This window comes from Capra hircus, chromosome 5 (genome assembly GCF_001704415.2).
Source record: "Capra hircus breed San Clemente chromosome 5, ASM170441v1, whole genome shotgun sequence".
Taxonomy (NCBI): domain Eukaryota; kingdom Metazoa; phylum Chordata; class Mammalia; order Artiodactyla; family Bovidae; genus Capra; species Capra hircus.
The window spans coordinates 93,958,555-93,979,075 of NC_030812.1; the positions used below are offsets into that span (position 1 = coordinate 93,958,555).

At 42.3% G+C, this 20,521-nt stretch overlaps 1 protein-coding gene across 1 annotated transcript in view; it reads left to right on the forward strand.

Annotated features, from left to right (window-relative positions):
* Positions 1-20,521, forward strand: part of PLBD1 (phospholipase B domain containing 1) — an 88,619-nt gene that overhangs the window by 67,603 nt on the left and 495 nt on the right. Inside the window, exons 7-10 of the mRNA XM_018048455.1 lie at positions 7,051-7,251; positions 7,358-7,498; positions 17,198-17,383; positions 18,046-18,152. Of these exons, the coding sequence (XP_017903944.1) occupies positions 7,051-7,251; positions 7,358-7,498; positions 17,198-17,383; positions 18,046-18,152 (635 nt within the window). The remainder of the gene's footprint in view (positions 1-7,050; positions 7,252-7,357; positions 7,499-17,197; positions 17,384-18,045; positions 18,153-20,521) is intronic.

Genomic DNA, 20,521 nt, shown 5'->3' on the forward strand with positions numbered 1-20,521 from the left:
GTTTGGGGAAACAGACAATGCCTCTTGCTGGGAGATGCTGCAACGTCCCATTGCTAAGTATGGATAAAGCGAGGGGTGAAGACATGCAGCACAAATATTTTTACAATCATGATCCTCATGCCTTGGTCCTCATGTCCTTGATCAACAATGAGTCTACTCTTTTGGAAGGAAGGAAGGTTTTTGGTCTTCAGAGTACTGCTGAAATTCATCCTCTGTTCACTGGTGCTGAATAGAAATGCAGAGACAGAGTTTGGGGTGAAGTAGAAAACAGTAGCTTTTGTTGCTTTGCCAGGAAAAGAAGGCCATAACGGGCTAATGCCCTCAAAACTATTTGACCCACCCTGAAGAGGGTAATGAGGAGTTTCATAGTGTGAGGAGCAGGGCATGATCAGCTAATTGACAGTTCTTGGATTGGCTGGCATCAAGGTGAAGCTTCAAGCACCATCAGTCTTCTGATTTCAACCAGTTTAGGGTCTTTGTCCTTGCGGCCAGGAGTTTCCATCTCTCCAGATGAAAGGGAGAGGGGGTCTGCTTCTTGTAAAAAAAAACTTAGGAATGTGTGTCAGGCCTTTATCTATGTCTTTCAGAGAACTGAGAGTTCAGTGACTCTTCTGTGTGGCAGAATTATAGCCTAAATTGCTACCAGTTCCCCAGCCCAACAGCTATTCTTTCTTTCTACATCTTCACATTTTCCAGCGATTAACTCTTGAGTCAATATTTTACTTCAGAAGACAAGGACATGGGGGCTTATGGTTTCAAAAGCTTTGGAGCAGTTAATGCATGTGATGTGCAAATGAACACATTTTAAATTTTTAATGGTTTATAACATTATCTAAGTGATAGAGAATGCAGATACCTGTGAAGATACCCAATGAGCTACAAGAAAACTTTGAAAGGCAATTCAGTGAGCTCAGAAATAAAATTAATGAACAGAAAGAATAACAAAGAGAAATTGGTATTTTCTGAATACCAACTGAAATTCAAAAATAGAACCAAATAGAAACTCGGGAGCTGAAGAACTTAATAAGTGAAATGAAGACTGAATTAGAAAGCACTGGCAATACTGGAGACCACATGGAAGAGAGAATTAGTGAGCTCAAAGACAAATCTAGAAATGATGTAGATAGAAGAGAGGAGATTAAGGTCTACAAAAAAGAAAATCCTATAGAACTATCTGACTCCATTAGGAAATGCATCATTAGGGTAATGGTTATCCCAGCAAGGAGAAGGGAGAATGAAGAGAAATAACAGTTGAGGACTACCCAAACCTGGGGAAAAAACTGGACATACAAGTTTATTAAGTGAAGCAACTGATGTGTCTTTTTTGTGCCAGTTCCATACTGTTTTATGACTGTAGCTTTGTAGTATAGTCTGAAGTCAGGGAGCATGATTCTTCTAGCTCTGTTCCTCTTTCTCAAGGTTGTTTTGGCTATTTGGGAACCTTGCAAGTATTATGCTAAATGAAGTAAGTCAGATGGAAAAAGACACATATCATATGATTTCATTCATATGTGGAATACAGAAATAAGTTAAAAATAAATGAACAAACCAAACCAAACAAACACAAACACATAGATACAGTGAACAGAGAGGAAGGGTGGCAGGGGGAGGGCATTTTGGAAATGAGCACACTGGAGTGTATACAGGAGAAATATAATATTTATATATACAAAAATTTATATAATGTTCAGTTCAGCTGCTCAGTCATGTCCAACTCTTTGAGATCCCATGGACTGCAGCATGCCAGGCCTCCCTGTCCATCACCAACTCCCAGAGTCCACCCAAAACCATGTCCATCGAGTCGGTGATGCCATCCAACCATCTCATCCTCTGTCGTCCCCTTCTCCTCCCCCCTTCAATCTTCCCCAGCATCAGGGTGTTTTCCAGTGAGTCAGTTCTTCGCATCAGGTGGCCTAAGTATTCGAGTTTCAGCTTCAGCATCATCTTCCAATGAATATTCAGGACTGATTTCCTTTAGGATTGACTGGTTGGATTTCCTTGCAGTCCAGGGGACTCTCAAGAGTCTTCTCCAACACCACAGTTCAAAAGCATCAATTCTTCGGCATGCAGCTTTCTTTATAATCCAGCTATCACATCCATACATGACTACTGGAAAAACCATAGCTTTGACCAGACGGACCTTTGCTGGCAAAGTAATGTCTCTGCTTTTTAATATGCTGTCTAGGTTGGTCACAGCATTTCTTCCAAAAAGCAAGTGTCTTTTAATTTCAAAGCTATAGTCACCATCTGCAGTGATTTTGGAGGCCAAGAAAATAAAATCTCTCATTGTTTCCACTGTTTCCCCATCTATTTCCCATGAAGTGATGAGACCGGATGCCATGATCTTCGTTTTCTGAATGTTGAGCTTTAAGCCAACTTTTTCACTCTCCTCTTTCACTTTGATCAAGAGGCTCTTGAGTTCCTCTTCGCTTTCTGCCATAAGGGTGTGTCATCTGCATATCTGAGGTTGTTGATATTTCTGTTGCCAATCTTGATTCCAGCTTGTGCTTCATCCAGTGAATTTGAAGTGTCAAATATTTCTTCTTTAGGTAAAACTTTTTTTCCCCACTTGAGTAACTGTTCAGTAGTTTAGTAATTGGGGCTTCCCTCATAGCTCGGTTGGTCAAGAATCCGCCTGCAGTGTTTAGTAATTAGATGCCTTTCTGTTGCTTTCCAGTAGGTGGCGATATAGCGCAAGTTGGTTTTGTTGTGGTTTTCCTTTTCTTTTTTCTTTTTTGCGACGGGGAGTGGTGGTGGTTCTTTTCCCAGAGCTGCCTCTGGTTATTTTTGAGAGCTGTCACTTCCCACCCTCTATTGTCTCTGTCAAGGATGTTGCCCTGGATCCTCATTGTCACCGGTGTTGTTGGTGGGGCACCTCTGAGATAGCAGGTTCCTCGGCTGTGTGCAGTTCCCTGGGTATGGGGAGGGAGAGGGTGAAACGGAACCGGGGTCGCAGGTGTCTCTGCCTTGACTGGGGTTGTGGTGCTGCTGCTGGAGGCAGTGGGGGAGGGGAGGCTGAGTCGTGGTGCCCCTGTAGCTTGAGGAACAGGGTTGCAGGGCTTGCTGCCGCTGCCTTCCAGCTCCTTGTTGGCTGGGGGTGCTGTGACCAGGCCATCAGACTCCTGTGTGCCACCTCCGCAGCTGTTACGGGCTTCTCCCGGGCTCTGGGCCCAGCTGTTGTGGCCAGGCGTTCAGGACTACAGGTACTGCCTTCATCGTTCCTCTGGTTCTTCCTCCTCCGTGTGGTCCAGTCCGCCCACCTTTAGACAAAGATGTGTGGAATTTTCCAGCATCCTGCTGTGTGGGGCAGAGTCACCTTTGTTGAGTTATGGATGCTTTACTGGTTTTACTGGTTGTAGATTGAGGGGGAGAGATAAAGGGAGTGTCTCACACCCCTGTGATGCTGACGTCACTCTTCCAAACGGGGCACATTTTAAATACACTTGGTAGGATAATAAGGATAAACTCTTCTGGGTTGTACTAAGCAAGAGATCTAAATAGAATTAGAGGAGAGTGGTCATTGTTTATCATTCAAATGGCTATTTTTAAAAAACCTTCTGAAAGTTCATGTTTTAAAAGATTTTATTTATTTTTGTCTGCACTGGATCTTTGTTGCTTTGTGCAGGCTTTCTCTAGCTGCAGAGAGCTGGGATTACTTACTCTTCGTTGTGGTGCGAGGGCTTCTCATTGCAATGGCTGCTCTTGTTGCAGAGTACGGGCTTTAGGGTGCACAGGCTTAGCTGCCCCACGGCATGTGGAATCTTGCTGGATCTGATCTGAGTTCCCTGCATTGGCAGGCGGATTCTTATTCACTGTGCCACCAGGGAAGACCTCAGGTGGCTATTTTCTAAGTCTTTGAAGATGCTTTATTAACTGTAAGGGTTCTCTTTTGTCTCTTAATTAAATTTAGTAAGATGCTTACTATGAAATGTAATTTGCCAGCTGGCTTTCATCCCGGAGTGTTTCACTCTATCCTTATCTAACATAGTGTGCCTTCCAAAGTTCCTAGTGACAGATTAGAGCAAGAATACAATTTTACATATTCAAAGAACACTTGTTTCTCTTATAATGCTATATTTCAGGACTTTGTCCCTTCCTTGGGCCTTTTCCTTTCTTTAACTTTAAACTCCAAATTATAAAATTAGACTCCTTGACTAAAGTCTTTTTTGTAAGACAGTTTCTCTTCTTTGTTCCAGAACTCTGGATGGCCTACTTTTGTTGTTGTTGTTGTTGGTCTTCTTCAAACAGTCTTGCTCTTGAATGAAATACTATTCCTTTCATGTTAGTATTAGTCACTTACTTATACATATTAAAGAACGCCTGCCCTCTTGTGTCCATCGAGGCTGCTACAATAAGGAGTGAATTAGCAAGAGTATCAGGACAGAAATACAGCTTTCCATCCTGTGGAGATTTCCTATCAGAAAGCTTGCTCAAGACTGCCAGTATGGTTGTTCAGATAAAACACTGCAAAATGACTCCAGCCCAAGTGGTAAATGAATAGTCATTAAAATTTGCTTATATATAGTCATTAATATCATGCATCCTTAGGTCTGGTTCCTGATTTAATGTATTTTCATCAAATCATAAAATCAAAATTTTTCAATGGAGAGCCCAGGGATGGAGGTTCACCGGGATCTGCTGCCGAGGTGAACAAAAGCTGGGGGAGGGCAATGGCAACTGGCACCCTAGAGTTCTGTTATAAACAGTGAAGCAAGCCAGAGAAACACAAATATTGCATATTAACACACACATATGGAATCAAGAAATACGGTAGGGATGAGCCTATTTGCAGGGCAGGAATAGAGTCGCAGACAGAGAACAGACTTGTGGACCCAGCGAGGGAAGGAGACAGTGAGACGAACTGAGAGAGTAGCACTGAAATCTATACATATTATATGTAAAATAGATAGCCGGTGGGAATTTGCAATGTGAAGCAGGGAGCTCAACCTGGTGCTTTGTAACAACCTAGAGGGGTGGGATGTGGAAGGTGGGAGGGAAGTTCAGTAAGGAGGGGATGTGTGTATCAGTTCAGTTCAGTCGCTCATTCGTGTCCGACTTTTTGGGACCCCATGAATCGCAGCACGCCAGGCCTCCCTGTCCATCACCAACTCCCGGAGATCACTCAAACTCATGTCCATAGAGGTGGTGATGCCACCCAGCCATCTCATCCTCTGTCGTCCCCTTCTCCTCCTGGCCCCAATCCCTCCCAGCATCAGGGTCTTTTCCAATGAGTCCACTCTTCGCATGAAGTGGCCAAAGTACTGGAGTTTCAGTTTTAGCATCATTCCTTCCAAAGAACACCCAGGACTAATCTCCAGAATAGATTGGTTGGATCTCCTTGCAGTCCAAGGGACTCTCAAGAGTCTTCTCCAACACCACAGCTCAAAAGCATCAATTCTTTGGCGCTCAGCTTTCTTCACAGTCCAACTCTCACATCCATACCTGACTACTGGAAAAACCATAGCCTTGACTAGACAGACCTTTGTTGGCAAAGTAATGTCTCTGCTTTTGAATATACTATCTAGGTTGGCCATAACTTTCCTTCCAAGGAGTAAGCGTCTTTTAATTTCATGGCTGCAATCACCATCTGCAGTGATTTTGGAGCCCCCCAAAATAAAGTCTGACACTGTTTCCACTGTTTCCCCATCTATTTCCCATGAAGTAATGGGACTGGATGCCATGATCTTTGTTTTCTGAATGTGGAGCTTTAAGCCAACATTTTCACTCTCCTCTTTCACTTTCATCAAGAGGCTTTTTAGCTCCTCTTCACTTTCTGCCATAAGGGTGGTGTTATCTGTATATCTGAGGTTATTGATATTTCTCCTGGCAATCTTGATTCCAGCTTGTGCTTCTTCCAGCCCAGCATTTCTCATGATATACTCTACATATAAGTTAAATAAGTAGGGTGATAATATGCAGCCTTGACGTACTCCTTTTCCTATTTGGAACCAGGCTGTTGCTCCATGTCCAGTTCTAACTGTTGCTTCCTGACCTGCATATAGGTTTCTCAAGAGGAAGGTCAGGTGGTCTGGAATTCTCATCTCTTTCAGAATTTTCCACAGTTTATTGTGATCCACACAGTCAAAGGCTTTGGCATAGTCAATAAAGCAGAAATAGATGTTTTTCTGGAACTCTCTTTGCTTCTTCCATGATCCAGCAGATGTTGGCAATTTGATCTCTGGTTCCTCTGCCTTTTCTAAAACCAGCTTGAACATCTGGAAATTCACAGTTCACATATTGCTGAAGCCTGACTTGAAGAATTTTGAGCATTACTTTACTAGCATGTGAGATGAGTGCAATTGTGCTATAGTTTGAGCATTCTTTTGCATTGCCTTTCTTTGGGATTGGAATGAAAACTGATCTTTTTCAGTCCTGTGACAACTGCTGAGTTTTCCAAATTTGCTGACATATTGAGTGCAGCACTTTCACAGCATCATCTTTCAGGATTTGAAATAGCTCAACTGGAATTCCATCACCTCCACTAGCTTTGTTCTTAGCGATGCTTTCTAAGGCCCACTTGACTTCACATTCCAGGATGTCTGGCTCTAGATTAGTGATCACACCATCGTGATTATCTGGGTCGTGAAGATCTGTTTTGTACAGTTCTTCTGTGTATTCTTGCCACCTCTTCTTAATATCTTCTGCTTCTGTTAGGTCCATACCATTTCTGTCCTTTATTGAGCCCATCTTTGCATGAAATATTCCCTTGGTATCTCTAATTTTCTTGAAGAGATCTCTCGTCTTTCCCATTCTGTTGTTTTCCTCTATTTCTTTGCATTGATCACCGAGGAAGGCTTTCTTATCTCTCCTTGCTATTCTTTGGAACTCTGCATTGTGTGTATACCAGTGGCTTATTCATGCTGATGTACAGCAGAAACCAACAACACTGTAAAGGAATTATCCTCCACTTATAAATTTTTAAAAACCCCCAAAAGAAATAATAACTAATACTCTGCAAAATGCATCGTATATACAATGCCCTACATCAACAATGATGGTTTGATATTTTGCATATATGTATGCTGATTCATATATTCATGTTTCCTGTAGGGTTTTTGGAGTCTCTGGATGACTTTTACCTTCTTAGCAGTGGTTTGGTATTGCTGCAGACCACAAACAGCGTGTATAACAAAACCCTACTGCAGCACGTGGTACCCCAGTCTCTCCTGGCCTGGCAAAGAGTCCGGGTGGCCAATATGATGGCTAATAATGGCAAGCAGTGGGCAGAGGTCTTTTCAAAATACAACTCTGGTAAGTGGCCCTTTAGAATAACATTTAGGCATGTACGTTTTTTTTAGATTTTGAGTTAACCAGCCAGCAATACCCATGCCCTGTCTTCATGTCTTCTCTGCTTCAGGCACATATAACAATCAGTACATGGTCCTGGACCTGAAGAAGGTAAATCTGAACCACAGCCTTGACGAAGGCACTCTGTACATTGTGGAGCAAATTCCTACATATGTAGAATATTCCGAACAAACTGCTATTCTTCGGAGAGGTACTTTCTTCATGCTAGAAGTCTGATGAGTGTGTGTGTGTGTGTGTGTGTGTGTGTGTGTGTGCGCGCACACATATATGATGGATAATGTGTGGTGTGTGAACGTATGATGGGGGGGGTGTGTATGGTGGGGATGCAGGGGTGGGAATGCTGTTGCTTGTCACGCAGGGAAAGAATGACAAGTTTCATCACATGTAAAACCTACACCTCAAACTCTTACATGACAATGTACTCTTTTTTTGTACTATTTATTTTTTTAAAAAGTGTTTTGTACTATTTATTTATGACCTCTGTTGCATGCACGGGTTAAGTCACAGTGATGATTTTTCCTGGTACAGAGTAGCAGCTCAATTAATACTTCTTTTGGCCGCACCATGCGGCATAAGGGATCTCAGTTCCCTGACCAGGGGTGAATCGAAACTGCACCCCTTGGTGCATGGAGTCTGAACCACCAGGGAAGTCCCCTGACAGGGTACTCTTACATGTGTGTGCATGTGTGCAAAGCCACTTCACTTCAGTCATGTCCAGTTCTTTGTGACCCTAGGGGCTGTAGCCTGCTAGGCTCCTCTGTCCATAGGATTCTCCAACTAAGTATACTGGAGAGTGTTGTCATGCCCTCTTCCAGGGGATCTTCCTGACCCAGGGATTGAACCAGAGACTCTTAGGTCTCCTGCATTGGCAGGTGGGTGGGTTCTTTACCACTAGTGCCACCTGGGAAGCCCACCTTTGTGATTTTACTGGGTTTTATGAAAATGAATTGAGATAATTTCTATTGATTCTTAAGCATATTACTGGTCCACAGCAAGTCCTAGCATCTTGCATTGAACATACCACTCAGCACACACAGGAAGTCCTCACTGGATATTTGTTGAATAAATGAAAGAGAAGATGATGTCTGGGTGGAAGTTTACAGGCTAGAAAGTTCAGTTCAGTCACTCAGTCGTGTCCAACTTTTTGTAACCCCATGGACTGCAGCACACCAGGCTTCTCTGTCTGTCATCAACTCTCGGAGCTTACGCAAACTCATGTCCATCGAGTTGGTGATGCCATCCAACCATCTCATCCTCTGTCATCCCCTTCTCCTCTAGCTTTCAATCTTTCCCAGCATCAGGGTCTTTTCCAGTGAGTCAGTTCTTTGCATCAGGTGACCAAAGTATTGGAGCTTCAGCATTAGTCCTTCCAATGAATATTTAGGACTGATTTCCTTTAGGATTGACTGATTTGATTTCCTTGCAGTCCAGGGGACTCTCAAGAGTCTTCTCCAACACCACAGTTCAAAAGCATTAATTCTTCAGCACTTAGCTTTCTTATGGTCCAACTCTCACATTCATACATGACTACTGGAAAAACCATAGCTTTGACTAGATGGACTTTTGTTGCAAAGTAATGTCTCTGCTTTTTAATATGCTGTCTAGGTTGGTCATAGCATTTCTTCCAAGCAGCAAGCATCTTTTAATTTCAAAGCTGCAGTCACTATCTGCAGTGATTTTGGAGCCCCAAAATAGTCTCTCACTGTTTCCATTGTTTCACCATCTGTTTGCCATTGAAGTGATGGGACCAGATGCCATGATCTTAGTTTTCTGAATGTTGAGTTCTAAGCCAACTTTTTCACCCTCCTCTTACTTACATCAAGAGGATCTTTAGTTCTTCACTTTCTGCCATAAGGGTGGTGTCATCTGCATATCTGAGGTCACTGATATTTCCCTCTGAAATCCTGATTCCAGTTTGTGCTTCATCCAGCCTGACATTTCACATGATGCACATAATTTAAATAAGCAGGGTGACAATATACAGCCTTGACGTACTCCTTTCCTGATTTAGAACCAGTCTGTTGTTCCATGTCCAGTTCTAACTGTTGCTTCTTGACCTGCATACAGATTTCTCAGGAGGCAGGTAAGGAAGTCTGGTATTCCCATCTCTTTCAGAATTTTCCACAGTTTGTTGTGATCCACATAGTCAAATGCTTTGTAGTCAATAAAGCTGAAGTAGATGTTTTTCTGGAATTCTCTTGCTTTTTCGATGATCCAGCAGATGTTGGCAATTTGATCTCTGGTTCCTTTGCCTTTTCTAAAACCAGCTTGAACATCTGGAAGTTCTGGGTTCACATACTGTTGAAGCCTGGTTGGAGAATTTTGAGTATTACTTGCTAGTGTGTGAGATGAGTGCAATTATGCAGTAGTTTGAACATTCTTTGGCATTGCCTTTCTTTGGGATTGGAATGAAAACTGACCTTTTCCAGTCCTGTGGCCACTGCTGAGTTTTCCAAATTTGCTGGCATATTGAGGGCAGCACTTTCACAGCATCATCTTTCAAGATTTGAAATAGCTCAACTGGAATTCCATCACCTCCACTAGCTTTGTTCTTAGTGATGCTTCCTAAGGCTTACTTGACTTCACATTCCAGGATGTCTGGCTCTAGGTAAGTGTGATCTGGGTCATGAAGATCTTTTTTGTATAGTTCTTCTGTGTATTCTTGCCACTTCTTCTTAATGTCTTCTGCTTCTGTTAGGTCCCTACCATTTCTGTCCTTTATTGAGCCCATCTTTGCATGAAATGTTACCTTGATGTCTCTAATTTTCTTGAAGAGATCTCTAGTCTTTCCCATTCTGTCATTTTCCTCTATTTCTTTGCACTGATCACTGAGGAAGGGTTTCTAATCTCTCCTTGCTATTCTCTGGAACTCTGCATTCAAATAGGTATATCTTTCCTTTTCTCTCTTGTCTTTGGCTTCTCTTTTCTCAGCTATTTGTAAGGCCTCCTTAGACAACTATTTTGCTTTTTTCCATTTCTTTTTCTTGGGTATGGTCTTGATCACTGCCTCCTCTACAATGTCACAAACCTCTGACCATAGTTCTTCAGGCACTCTGTCTATCAGATCTAATCCCTTGAATCTGTTTATCACTTCCACTGTATAATCATAAGGGATTTGATTTAGGTCATACCCAAATGGTCTAGTGGTATTCCCCACTTTCTTCTATTTCAGTCTGAATCTGCAATAAGGAGTTCATGATCTGAGCTACACTCAGCTCTCAGTCTTGTTTTTGCTGACTGTATAGAGCTTTTCCATCTTTGGCTACAAAGAAGATGAAGTCTTCTCTTGTGTTGTTGGAAGAAGGTGTTTGCTATGAACAGTGCGTTCTCTTGGCAAAACTCAGTTAGCCTTTGTGCTGCTTCATTTTTACTTCAAGGCCAAGTTTGCCTGTTACTCCAGGTATCTCTTGACTTCCTACTTTTGCATTCCAGTCCCCTATGATGAAAAGGACATCTTTTTTTGTGTGTTAGTTCTAGAAGGTCTTGTAGCTCTCCATAGAACCATTCAGCTTCAGCTTCTTCAGCATTACTGGTTGAGGCATAGATTTGGATTACTATGATTTTGAATGGTTTTCCTTGGAAACGAACAGAGACCATTCTGTCATTTTTGAGACTGCATTCAAGTACTGCATTTTGGACTCTTTTGTTGACTATGAGGGCCACTCAGTTTCTTCTAAGGGATTCTTGCCCACAGTAGTAGATACAATGGTCATCTGATTAAATTCACCCATTCCAATCCATTTTAGTTCACTGATTCCTAGTATGTCAATGTTCACTCTTTCCATCTTCTGTTTGACCACTTCCAATTTACCTTGATTCACGGACCTAACATTCCAGGTTCCTATGCAATATTGTTCTTTACAGCATCAGACTCTACTACCATCACCAGTCACATCCACAACTGGGCGTTGTTTTTGCTTTGGTCTGTCTCTTCACTCTTTCTGGAGTTACTTCTCCACTGATTGGAGGGTTCAAACAAAACATTGTGCACATCAGAGACCCCACAGAGACTGAACTAGACCTGCCTTTGAGTGTTTGTCTCCTCTGGAGGCATGGGTCAGCAGTGGCCTGCTGACCAAGGGCAGCAGGGGCAGGGGCTCTGGGTGCTGCAGACCAGGGTATGGCATAAGCCCTCTTGGAGGAGGTTGCCATTAAACTCACCATAGAGCCACCAGAACTTCCACAGGACTGGGGAAACAGACTCTTGTAGGGCACAAACAAAACCTTGTACACATCAGGACCCAGGAGAAAGGAGCAGTGACCCCATAGGAGACTGACCCAGACTTGCCCGTGAGTGTCCAGGAGTCTCCAGGAGAAGCGTGGGTTGGTGGTGGCCTGCTGCATGGTTGGGAGCACTGAGTGTGGCAGTGTATGCCTGGGACCTTTTGAAGGAGGCTGCCATTATCTTCATTACCTCCACCATAGTTTGGCCTCAGGTCAAACAACAGGGAGGGAACACAGCCCTGCCCATCAACAGAAAATTGGATTAAAGATTTACTGAGCATGGCCCCACTCATCAGAAGAAGACAGTTTCCCCCTCAGTCAGTCTCTCCCATCAGGAAGCTTCCATAAGCCTCTTATCCTTATCCTTATTAGAGGGCAGAGAGAATGAAAACCACAGAAATCACAGAAAACTAATCAAACTGATCACACGGACCACAAGTTAGTCTTGTCTAACTCAATGAAACTATGAGCCATGCTGTGTAGGGCCACCCAAGTCAGATGGGTCATGGTGGAGAGTTCTGACAAAATGTGGTCCACTGGAGAAGGGAAAGGGAATGGCAAAGCACTTCACCATTCTTGCTTTGAGAACCCCATGAACAGTATGAAAAGGCAAAAAGATAGGACACTGAAAGTTGAACATCCCAGGTCAGTAGCTGCCCAATATGCTACTGGAGATCAGTGGACAAACAACTCCAGAAACAATGAAGAGACATGCAAGAAAGCTCAGCAGTTTGACAAGGGGACAAATCAAACAGATAGAGACACAAGACTATGGCATGAAGGAGAATGTATTAGCCCAGGATGGCTGGAGAGGAGGCTGTGATGTGGAAGATAAGGTTGTGATGGGAAAACTACAGCCCTTGGATCCTGCTGAGCAGTTTAGTCTTTATCCTTTAGAGCATCAGTCCCCAGCCTTTTTGGCACCAGGGTTTCATAGATGATTTCTTCTACAGCCTGGGGTGGGGGGTGGGGATGATTTGGGTTTGGGGATGATTCAAATGCATTATATTCATTGTGCATTTTATTTCTGTTATTATTACATCAGCTGCACCTCAGATCATCAGGGATTAGATTCCGGAGGTTGGGGACCTTGCTTCAGAAAACTGGAGTCTTTGAAAAGGGAGAACACACTGAAGGACAGATAGAAGACAGGAGGTGAATTAGGAAACTGTTGAAATAGGTCCACTGAGAGATGAGTAGATACAGAACCAAGATAACGTGTGGATCCTGGGGATCAGGGCTGGTCCTTCATTTCCCAGGTCCTCACATTCATCTTGTAATGACACCCAGGGGGAGATGCCTCACTCCACAGTGGCTCCCACCAGTGAAATGCCCACCACGTGCATAAAACAGAATTGACTAAGGTGGAAACTTCAGTTGCCAAGAAGATCAGGTGCTACCAAGCAGTGGACCTACCTCCACTTCTTGGGAAATCCACCTGAGAAGTCAGATCATTAGGTGGTTACTTGGTTAGCACGACAATTCAAAACTGAGGACGCAGCTATCTGACTCTGAAGACTGGTCCATCCAGCTCCAAAGAGCCTGATAGTAATAGCCAACCTCAAGAGGGAGATGCTTGTTAAAGGGGACCAGTTACCCCAGACCTTTTCTTCTTTGGACTGCTGCTGATGATATGCTGGGATTTGGGTTCTTTGCAATCCCATTTTTAGATCCCATGAAGAAATCTACCCTGGTATTAAATAAATTGATGATGACCTGTCTGTAGTTTGCGGGGGGGGGGGGGGGGGGGGTTTATGTTTTATTTTTCCACCAGAGGCAGAAAATACAGAGTTAAATTCAGAGTGTCTACCATATACTTGATGTATCTTTTATTTATTTTCTTCTGTTTGACCTTCATAATGTATTTCCAAGGGCTTCCCAGGTGGCACAGTGGTAAAGGATCTGCCTGCCAATGCTGGAGCACAGGAGAGTTGGGTTCAATCCCTGGGTCAGGAAGATCCCCTGGAGAAGGGAATGGCAACCCATTCCAGTATCCTTGCCTGGAGATCCCACGGAGAGAGGAGCCTGGCAGGCTTCAGCCCATGAGGTCACAAAGAGTTGGACATGACTGTGCAACTGAGCACACACACAACATATTTCCAGATAAATAGTATTGTTACCAGAGAAGGCAATGACAACCCACTCCAGTACTCTTGCCTGGAAAATCCCATGGACGGAGGAGCCTGGTAGGCTGCAGTCCATGGGGTCGCTAAGAGTCAGACACGACTGAGAAACTTCACTTTGACTTTTCACTTTCATGCATTGGAGAAGGAAATGGCCACCCATTCCGGTATTCTTGCCTGGAGAATCCCAGGGACGGGGGAGCCTGGTGGGCTGCCGTCTATGGGGTAGCACAGAGTCGGACACGACTGAAGCGACTTAGCAGCAGCAGCAGCAGTATTGTTACCATCTTACTGAAAGGGAAGAAAAGCTGAGGAAGAAACATATGATTTTCCCAAATAAGTGATGTCGTACAGCCATTTTTTAAAAAGCCCCACAAACCTAGTATTTAGAAGCCGCAATGATATATCAATAGAAGTCCTGGGTGCTTTTAGTCAGAAGGCAGGCACTCAACCTCTCTGAACCTCTGTTTCTTCCTTTAGAAGGAAGAATGGTAATATTTATACATCAGTAGGTGGTTTTGATACTATATTGGGTTGGCCAAAAAAGTTCGTTCAGGTTTTTCTATACACTGTGATGGAAAAACCTGAAGAAACTTTTTTGCCAACCCAATACAAGATACTCTTTTAAATGCTTTTTTAATCATAAAGCTTTATGAAAATTTAAAGAGCAACGATTTTTACTATTCATTTGAGCTATTCACGTAGAGAACTGTAATAGTTAATGTTCATCTAGTGCTTACAAAGTACCAGACCCTGTTGTAAGCGCTGCCATCCATTTGAACTCACTTAATGCTCACAGCAGCGATCCTTGTGAGGTAAGACATCATTGTTCACATTTTACAGATGAAGACGTGAGCCACAGAGAGGTTAAGTAACTTCTGTAAGGTCACATACCAGGCAGTCTAACCTCCAAGTCTCAATTACCTAGATATACTGCAATAATAAACGTGATTTTTAGCCTGTACTTTCAATGTTGTCTTTGTCTGCCTTCACCTTGATGCTGGCTCCATGCCCCAGAATCAGTGAGGTTGAATGTTTTATCATTTGTTTTGTCCTAATAACTTCACCCCGAGCAGTGGATCCTATAAAATAGTAAGGAGAAAGGAAGACAGACAAGGGCCAAGAGAAGATGTGAGTGGAAGCTAAACCCTAAATGGTGAAGGTGGTCCTACATTGGCTGACAGTCCTGCCACAATACCCCAGGCTACCATAATCTGAGATGTTCCTGAAATGGCGATTTTATTAAAGTTGTGTCACGTTTGATGCCTAGTGATGAAGGGCTGGCACACTGTGAAGCTTCAAGTGAAGCTGAGCCTTATGAATGTTTAGGGTCAGAGGAGTTAAAAGTCTACTGGAATCTTAAGATCATCTCCAATCCCTTCACAGTATAACTTTTCCTTTCCCTCTTCCTACTAAAAAAAAAAAAAAAAAAGAGGGGCAGAAATGAGGTTAACTGATAAAGGCCTAATTATTCAACTCTGAGCCTAGAAGTCAGGTTTTCTTCTGCTTAATAGATTGCCTTAAGAATGGATTGGAAGAATCAATATAGTGAAAATGAGTATACTACCCAAAGCAATCTACAGATTCAATACAATCCTTATCAAGCTACCAGCGGTATTTTTCACAGAACTAGAACAAATAATTTCAAGATTTGTATGGAAATACAAAAAACCTCGAATAGCTAAAGCAATCTTGAGAAAGAAGAATGGAACTGGAGGAATCAACTTGCCTGACTTCAGGCTCTACTACAAAGCCACAGTCATCAAGACAGTATGGTACTGGCACAAAGACAGAAATATAGATCAATGGAACAAAATAGAAAGCCCAGAGATAAATCCACACATATATGGACAACTTATCTTTGACAAAGGAGGCAAGAATATACAATGGAGTAAAGACAATCTCTTTAACAAGTGGTGCTGGGAAAACTGGTCAACCACTTGTAAAAGAATGAAACTAGATCACATTCTAACACCACACACAAAAATAAACTCCAAATGGATTAAAGATCTAAACGTAAGACCAGAAACTATACAACTCCTAGAGGAAAACATAGGCAAAACACTCTCCGACATAAACACAGCAGGATCCTCTATGATCCACCTCCCAGAAATAAAAGCAAAAATAAACAAATGGGATCTAATTAAAATTAAAAGCTTCTGCACAAAAAAAGGAAAATATAACCAAGGTGAAAAGACAGCCTTCTGAATGGGAGAAAATAATTGCAAATGAATCAACTGACAACTAATCTCAAAAATATACAAGCAACTTATGCAGCTCAATTCCAGAAAAATAAATGACCCAATCGAAAAATGGGCCAAAGAACTAAATAGACATATCTCCAAAGAAGACATACGGATGGCTAACAAACACATGAAAAGATGCTCAACACTATTAGAGAAATGCAAATCAAGACCACAATGAGGTACCACTTCATGCCAGTCAGAATGGCTGCGATCCAAAAGTCTGCAAGCAATAAATGCTGGAGAGGGTGTGGAGAAAAGGGAACCCTCTTGCACTGTTGGTGGGAATGCAAACTAGTAGAGCCACTATGGAGAACAGTGTGGAGATTCCTTAAAAAATTGCAAATAGAACTGCCTTATGACCCAGCAATCCCACTGCTGGGCATACACACCAAGGAAACCAGAATTGAAAGAGACACATGTACCCCAGTGTTCATCGCAGCACTGTTTATAATAGCCAGGACATGGAAACAACCTAGATGTCCATCAGCAGATGAATGGATAAGAAAGCTGTGGTACATATACACAATGGAGTATTACTCAGCCATTAAAAAGAATACATTTGAATCAGTTCTAATGAGATGGATGAAACTGGAGCCGATTATACAGAGTGAAGTAAGCCAGAAAGAAAAACACCAATACAGTATACTAACACATATATATGGAATTTAGAAAGATGGTAATGATGACCCTGTATGTGAGACAGCAAAAGAGACACAGATGTGTAGAGTGGACTTTTGGACTCTGAGGGAGAGGGAGAGGGTGGGATGATTTGGGAGAATGGCATTGAAACATGTATACTATTATGTAAGAAACAAATTGCCAGTCTATGTTTGATGCAGGATACAGGATGCTTGGGGCTGGTACACGGGGATGACCCAGAGAGATGTTATGGCGAGGGAGGTGGGAGGGGGGGTTCATGTTTGGGAACTCATGTACACCCCTGGTGGATTCATGTCAATGCATGGCAAAACCAATACAGTATTGTAAAGTAAAATAAAGTAAAAATAAAAAAAAAAAAAAAAAAAAAAAAAGAATCTGGGGTGAAAACCCAAAGAATTCTGATGCTCTTCTCCCCCTAGTGGAATAATCTAGGCTATACTGGTTTTGTAAATTTCTAAGGATCTGTGTGGTTACCAGGGTTCACAGCCATTATTTTCTGTGTAATGTTACTTTGTAATTACACAGCTGTGCCGATGTTCAAAAGAAAGTACCATTCATGACACTTCTTTTGTTTCCTCTCTCTTCTGTCTTCCTCCCTGTCAATCCCACCCTTCTCTCCCTTCCATTCCAAATCAGGATATTGGCCCTCCTACAACATTCCTTTCCATGAAAAAGTTTACAACTGGAGTGGCTATCCAATACTGGTCAAGAAGCTGGGTTTGGACTACTCTTATGATCTGGCTCCCCGAGCTAAAATCTTCCGGCGTGACCAAGGAAAAGTGACGGATATGGAATCCATGAAATATATCATGCGATACAACAGTACGTAGCACATTTGTCAAGAGTCATTCTTCCAAACTCTTTTTCTTCCCCAGGGATAAAGAATCCATTTATCACCTCTGTACTAGAAAGCAGTCTAAGAAGTTATTGAATTATTTAGTATTCAGTTGATACTATGCATAATATATATTCAACAAATAGAATTTTGTCCTTCTTTATAAAAATGATAGGGAAGAAGATTCTATGGATTTAATTGAAAAAAGTCTTATGTAAAACACAAAAGAAATAACCCATACAGGGTAACTTTTTTTTTCTTTTTCTTTTTTACCCTACCATCCCAAACACAGATTTCCTTCCAAGGACAAAAGCAGCTACTAAAACAAAAATTACCCATAAACACTTTGTTTTTGATGAACAATATCAAAGATTCGTATTTGTTTTGTTAAAAAAAACTGGCTGGACACACACTTGTGCTCTGTTATTTCTCTTCTGTCCAGTCATCACTGCGGTTTGTGAGTGCAGGTTGAGCCTGGAGTGGGGGCTTGAGGTTGCCTCCTCCCTGTACAAGCCACAGGGGCCTTCCGTATGTGGGAGCAGGCTGAGCAGATCTGGACACCTAGGCTTGAATAGGGCCACACAGCTTACTGTGAAAGAATGCATCTCGGAATGGCCAGTGCTCACTCTGTCCCATCACTGTTCCCTAGATTACAAGGAGGACCCTTATAGCAAGGGTGATCCCTGCAACACCATCTGTTGCCGTGAGGACCTAAACTCACACAGTCCGAGTCCTGGAGGTTGCTATGACACCAAGGTAATGTGCTGTTGGGTTCTGTTTGCTTTATTTTGGCTGTGCTGGGTCTTTGTTGTTTGGTGTTTTTTCTACTTATGGTAAGCAGAGGCTACTCTCTAGTTGCAGTGCCTGGGCTTCTCACTGCAGTGGCTTCACGGGCTTCAATAGTTGCAGTTCCCAGGCTCTAGAGCACAGGCTCTGTTGTGGCCCATGTGCTTAGGTGCTTGACGGCAAGTGGGATCTTCCCGAACCAGGGATTGAACCCGTTCTCCCACATTGGTAGGTGGACTCCTTCCCACTGGGCCACCAGGGAAGCCCCACCCTATTGGTTTTCCAGTGCCTAGGCCTATTCAAAGGCAGAGCTGCAGAAATTTTTGTGGCATAAATCACACTAATGTCTCTTAACTTATTGTGCCTGTGCTCTGTTGCTAAGTTGTGTCTGACTCTGCAACCCCATGGACTGTAGCCTGCCACGCTCCTCTGTCCACGGAATTTCCCAGACAATACCGGAATGCGTTGACATTTCCTTCTCAAGGGGATCTTCCTGACTCCGGGACTGACCAGTGTCTCCTGCATTGGCAGGAGGCTTCCTTACTGCTGAGCCACCTGGGAAGCCCAATGCCTCTTAAACATGAACTCAATTACGGAATCAGCTTTTTCAGAGGTTATAGTGGTAGGTCCCTTGGACTAACTTCCAGTCCCTGCTCTGTCACTTCATCACATCATCTCACAGTGCTTCTGTTTCCTCATCTGAAAAATGGAAAGAAGAGTACTTGCTTCCTAGGGTGGTTGTGAAGAATGAATATTTAATATCTATAAAATGTTTACAACAGTACTTAGCATATTATTTGTGAATGTGCATAACCATAATGATGATGATGATGGTGATAGTGTTGCTGTCTTAAGTTTTACCAGACTGGCCCAAAGTCCAAAGAACATATTGAGAGCACAGTGATGTCACTTTAAACAGAAATTGAATTGAGCTGAAGGAATAAGTATTGGGCCAGATGCTCAAGCACTAAAGGGTTTTCACTACAATTGTTAAGTGCTCTAATGTGTCTCACAATATAGGTAATAAGTAAGTTTACAGTGGGGTTGAAGCCCACTCATATAGGCTTGTAAGAACCAGTTGTTTAAAATGTCAACACCAGTTTGATAGCCTGAAATGGTAGAATATTTACATCATGGAAATCAGCAAACACTACAACTTGGGGTCTTTTTTCCCTAAGAGAGCTAATTGTTAACAACTTATTGGCACAGGACTGCACCTGGAGTGTCCAAGATTATGCGTTAACTATCTAGTGGGTGGAAAAGAATCATTCTACCATATCTTTTTGTACTTTTGGGCTTGGGCATGTGTCTTTTCATTTCCATCTATGGTCCTAAATTCTGAAGAAATTTGTTAGATTTAAGAGTTAACTGTTTTATCTGAAGCTCTGAAAACTATTAAAAATGCCAACCTCCTAACACATTATTTTTTCTATCAGCCTAATGGCTAAACAGAAGATGGTTTAGAATGGTTTGAGCCAAGCTGTAGTCTTTAATGACTAAGATTTTGTGTAATGTACAAAAAACAGTGGATGTAGTGAGCCTGGCACACAGGAAGCCCCAGTGAATGCTTTTGTATTTATTTCTTTTTAATGGTATTTGCAAACATTCAGTAAAGTGTGTAAAAAGTGTTATGTCCATTCCAGAGTACACAAAGATAATTACTTGAACTGGGGAGAAACCAAGCCAAGCTTTCATCTGCCAAATTTTACCTTTTTCAGGAGACAAGAGCCTGCCAATTTTTTATCAAAAAAGGTTCTGTTGAAGCACATATTTAAAAAATATCACTTCTCTAGAGCCATTTTGAATGAGGAAAATCTGAAGTTATGAGACATTTTCTGCTTTCCTGTCTAACCTTAAGTTCTGCTGTGATCCAATGTTCAAGTGTTTTTAAGAACCATGGACCTTATTTTTTTATATCAAGTTCCATCTACTTTAATACTCTTGTTACTGCCCTGATTAATAACAACTTTTACTGAGGAATTAATACATTCTAGGTACTGCTCTCATTAATCCTCATGACAACTCTTCTATGAAGTATGGTTATTAGTATAATTTTACAAATAAGAAAACTGAGTCAAAATAAATTTTGGAGGTTGAATTCTAAATATGAGTAACCTGACTCCAGATCTCACACTTTGGGCTGTTAGTTTAATACTCTTCTACAAGTCAGTGCAGGGCTTCCAAGGTGGCACGGTGGTAAAGAATCCACCTGCCAAGCAGGAGACATGGGTTCAATCCTTGGGTTGGGAAGACCCCGCCCCTGAACAAGGAAATGGCAACCCACTCCAGTATTCTTCCCTGGGAAATCCTATGGACAGAGGAGCCTGGCAGATGACTTA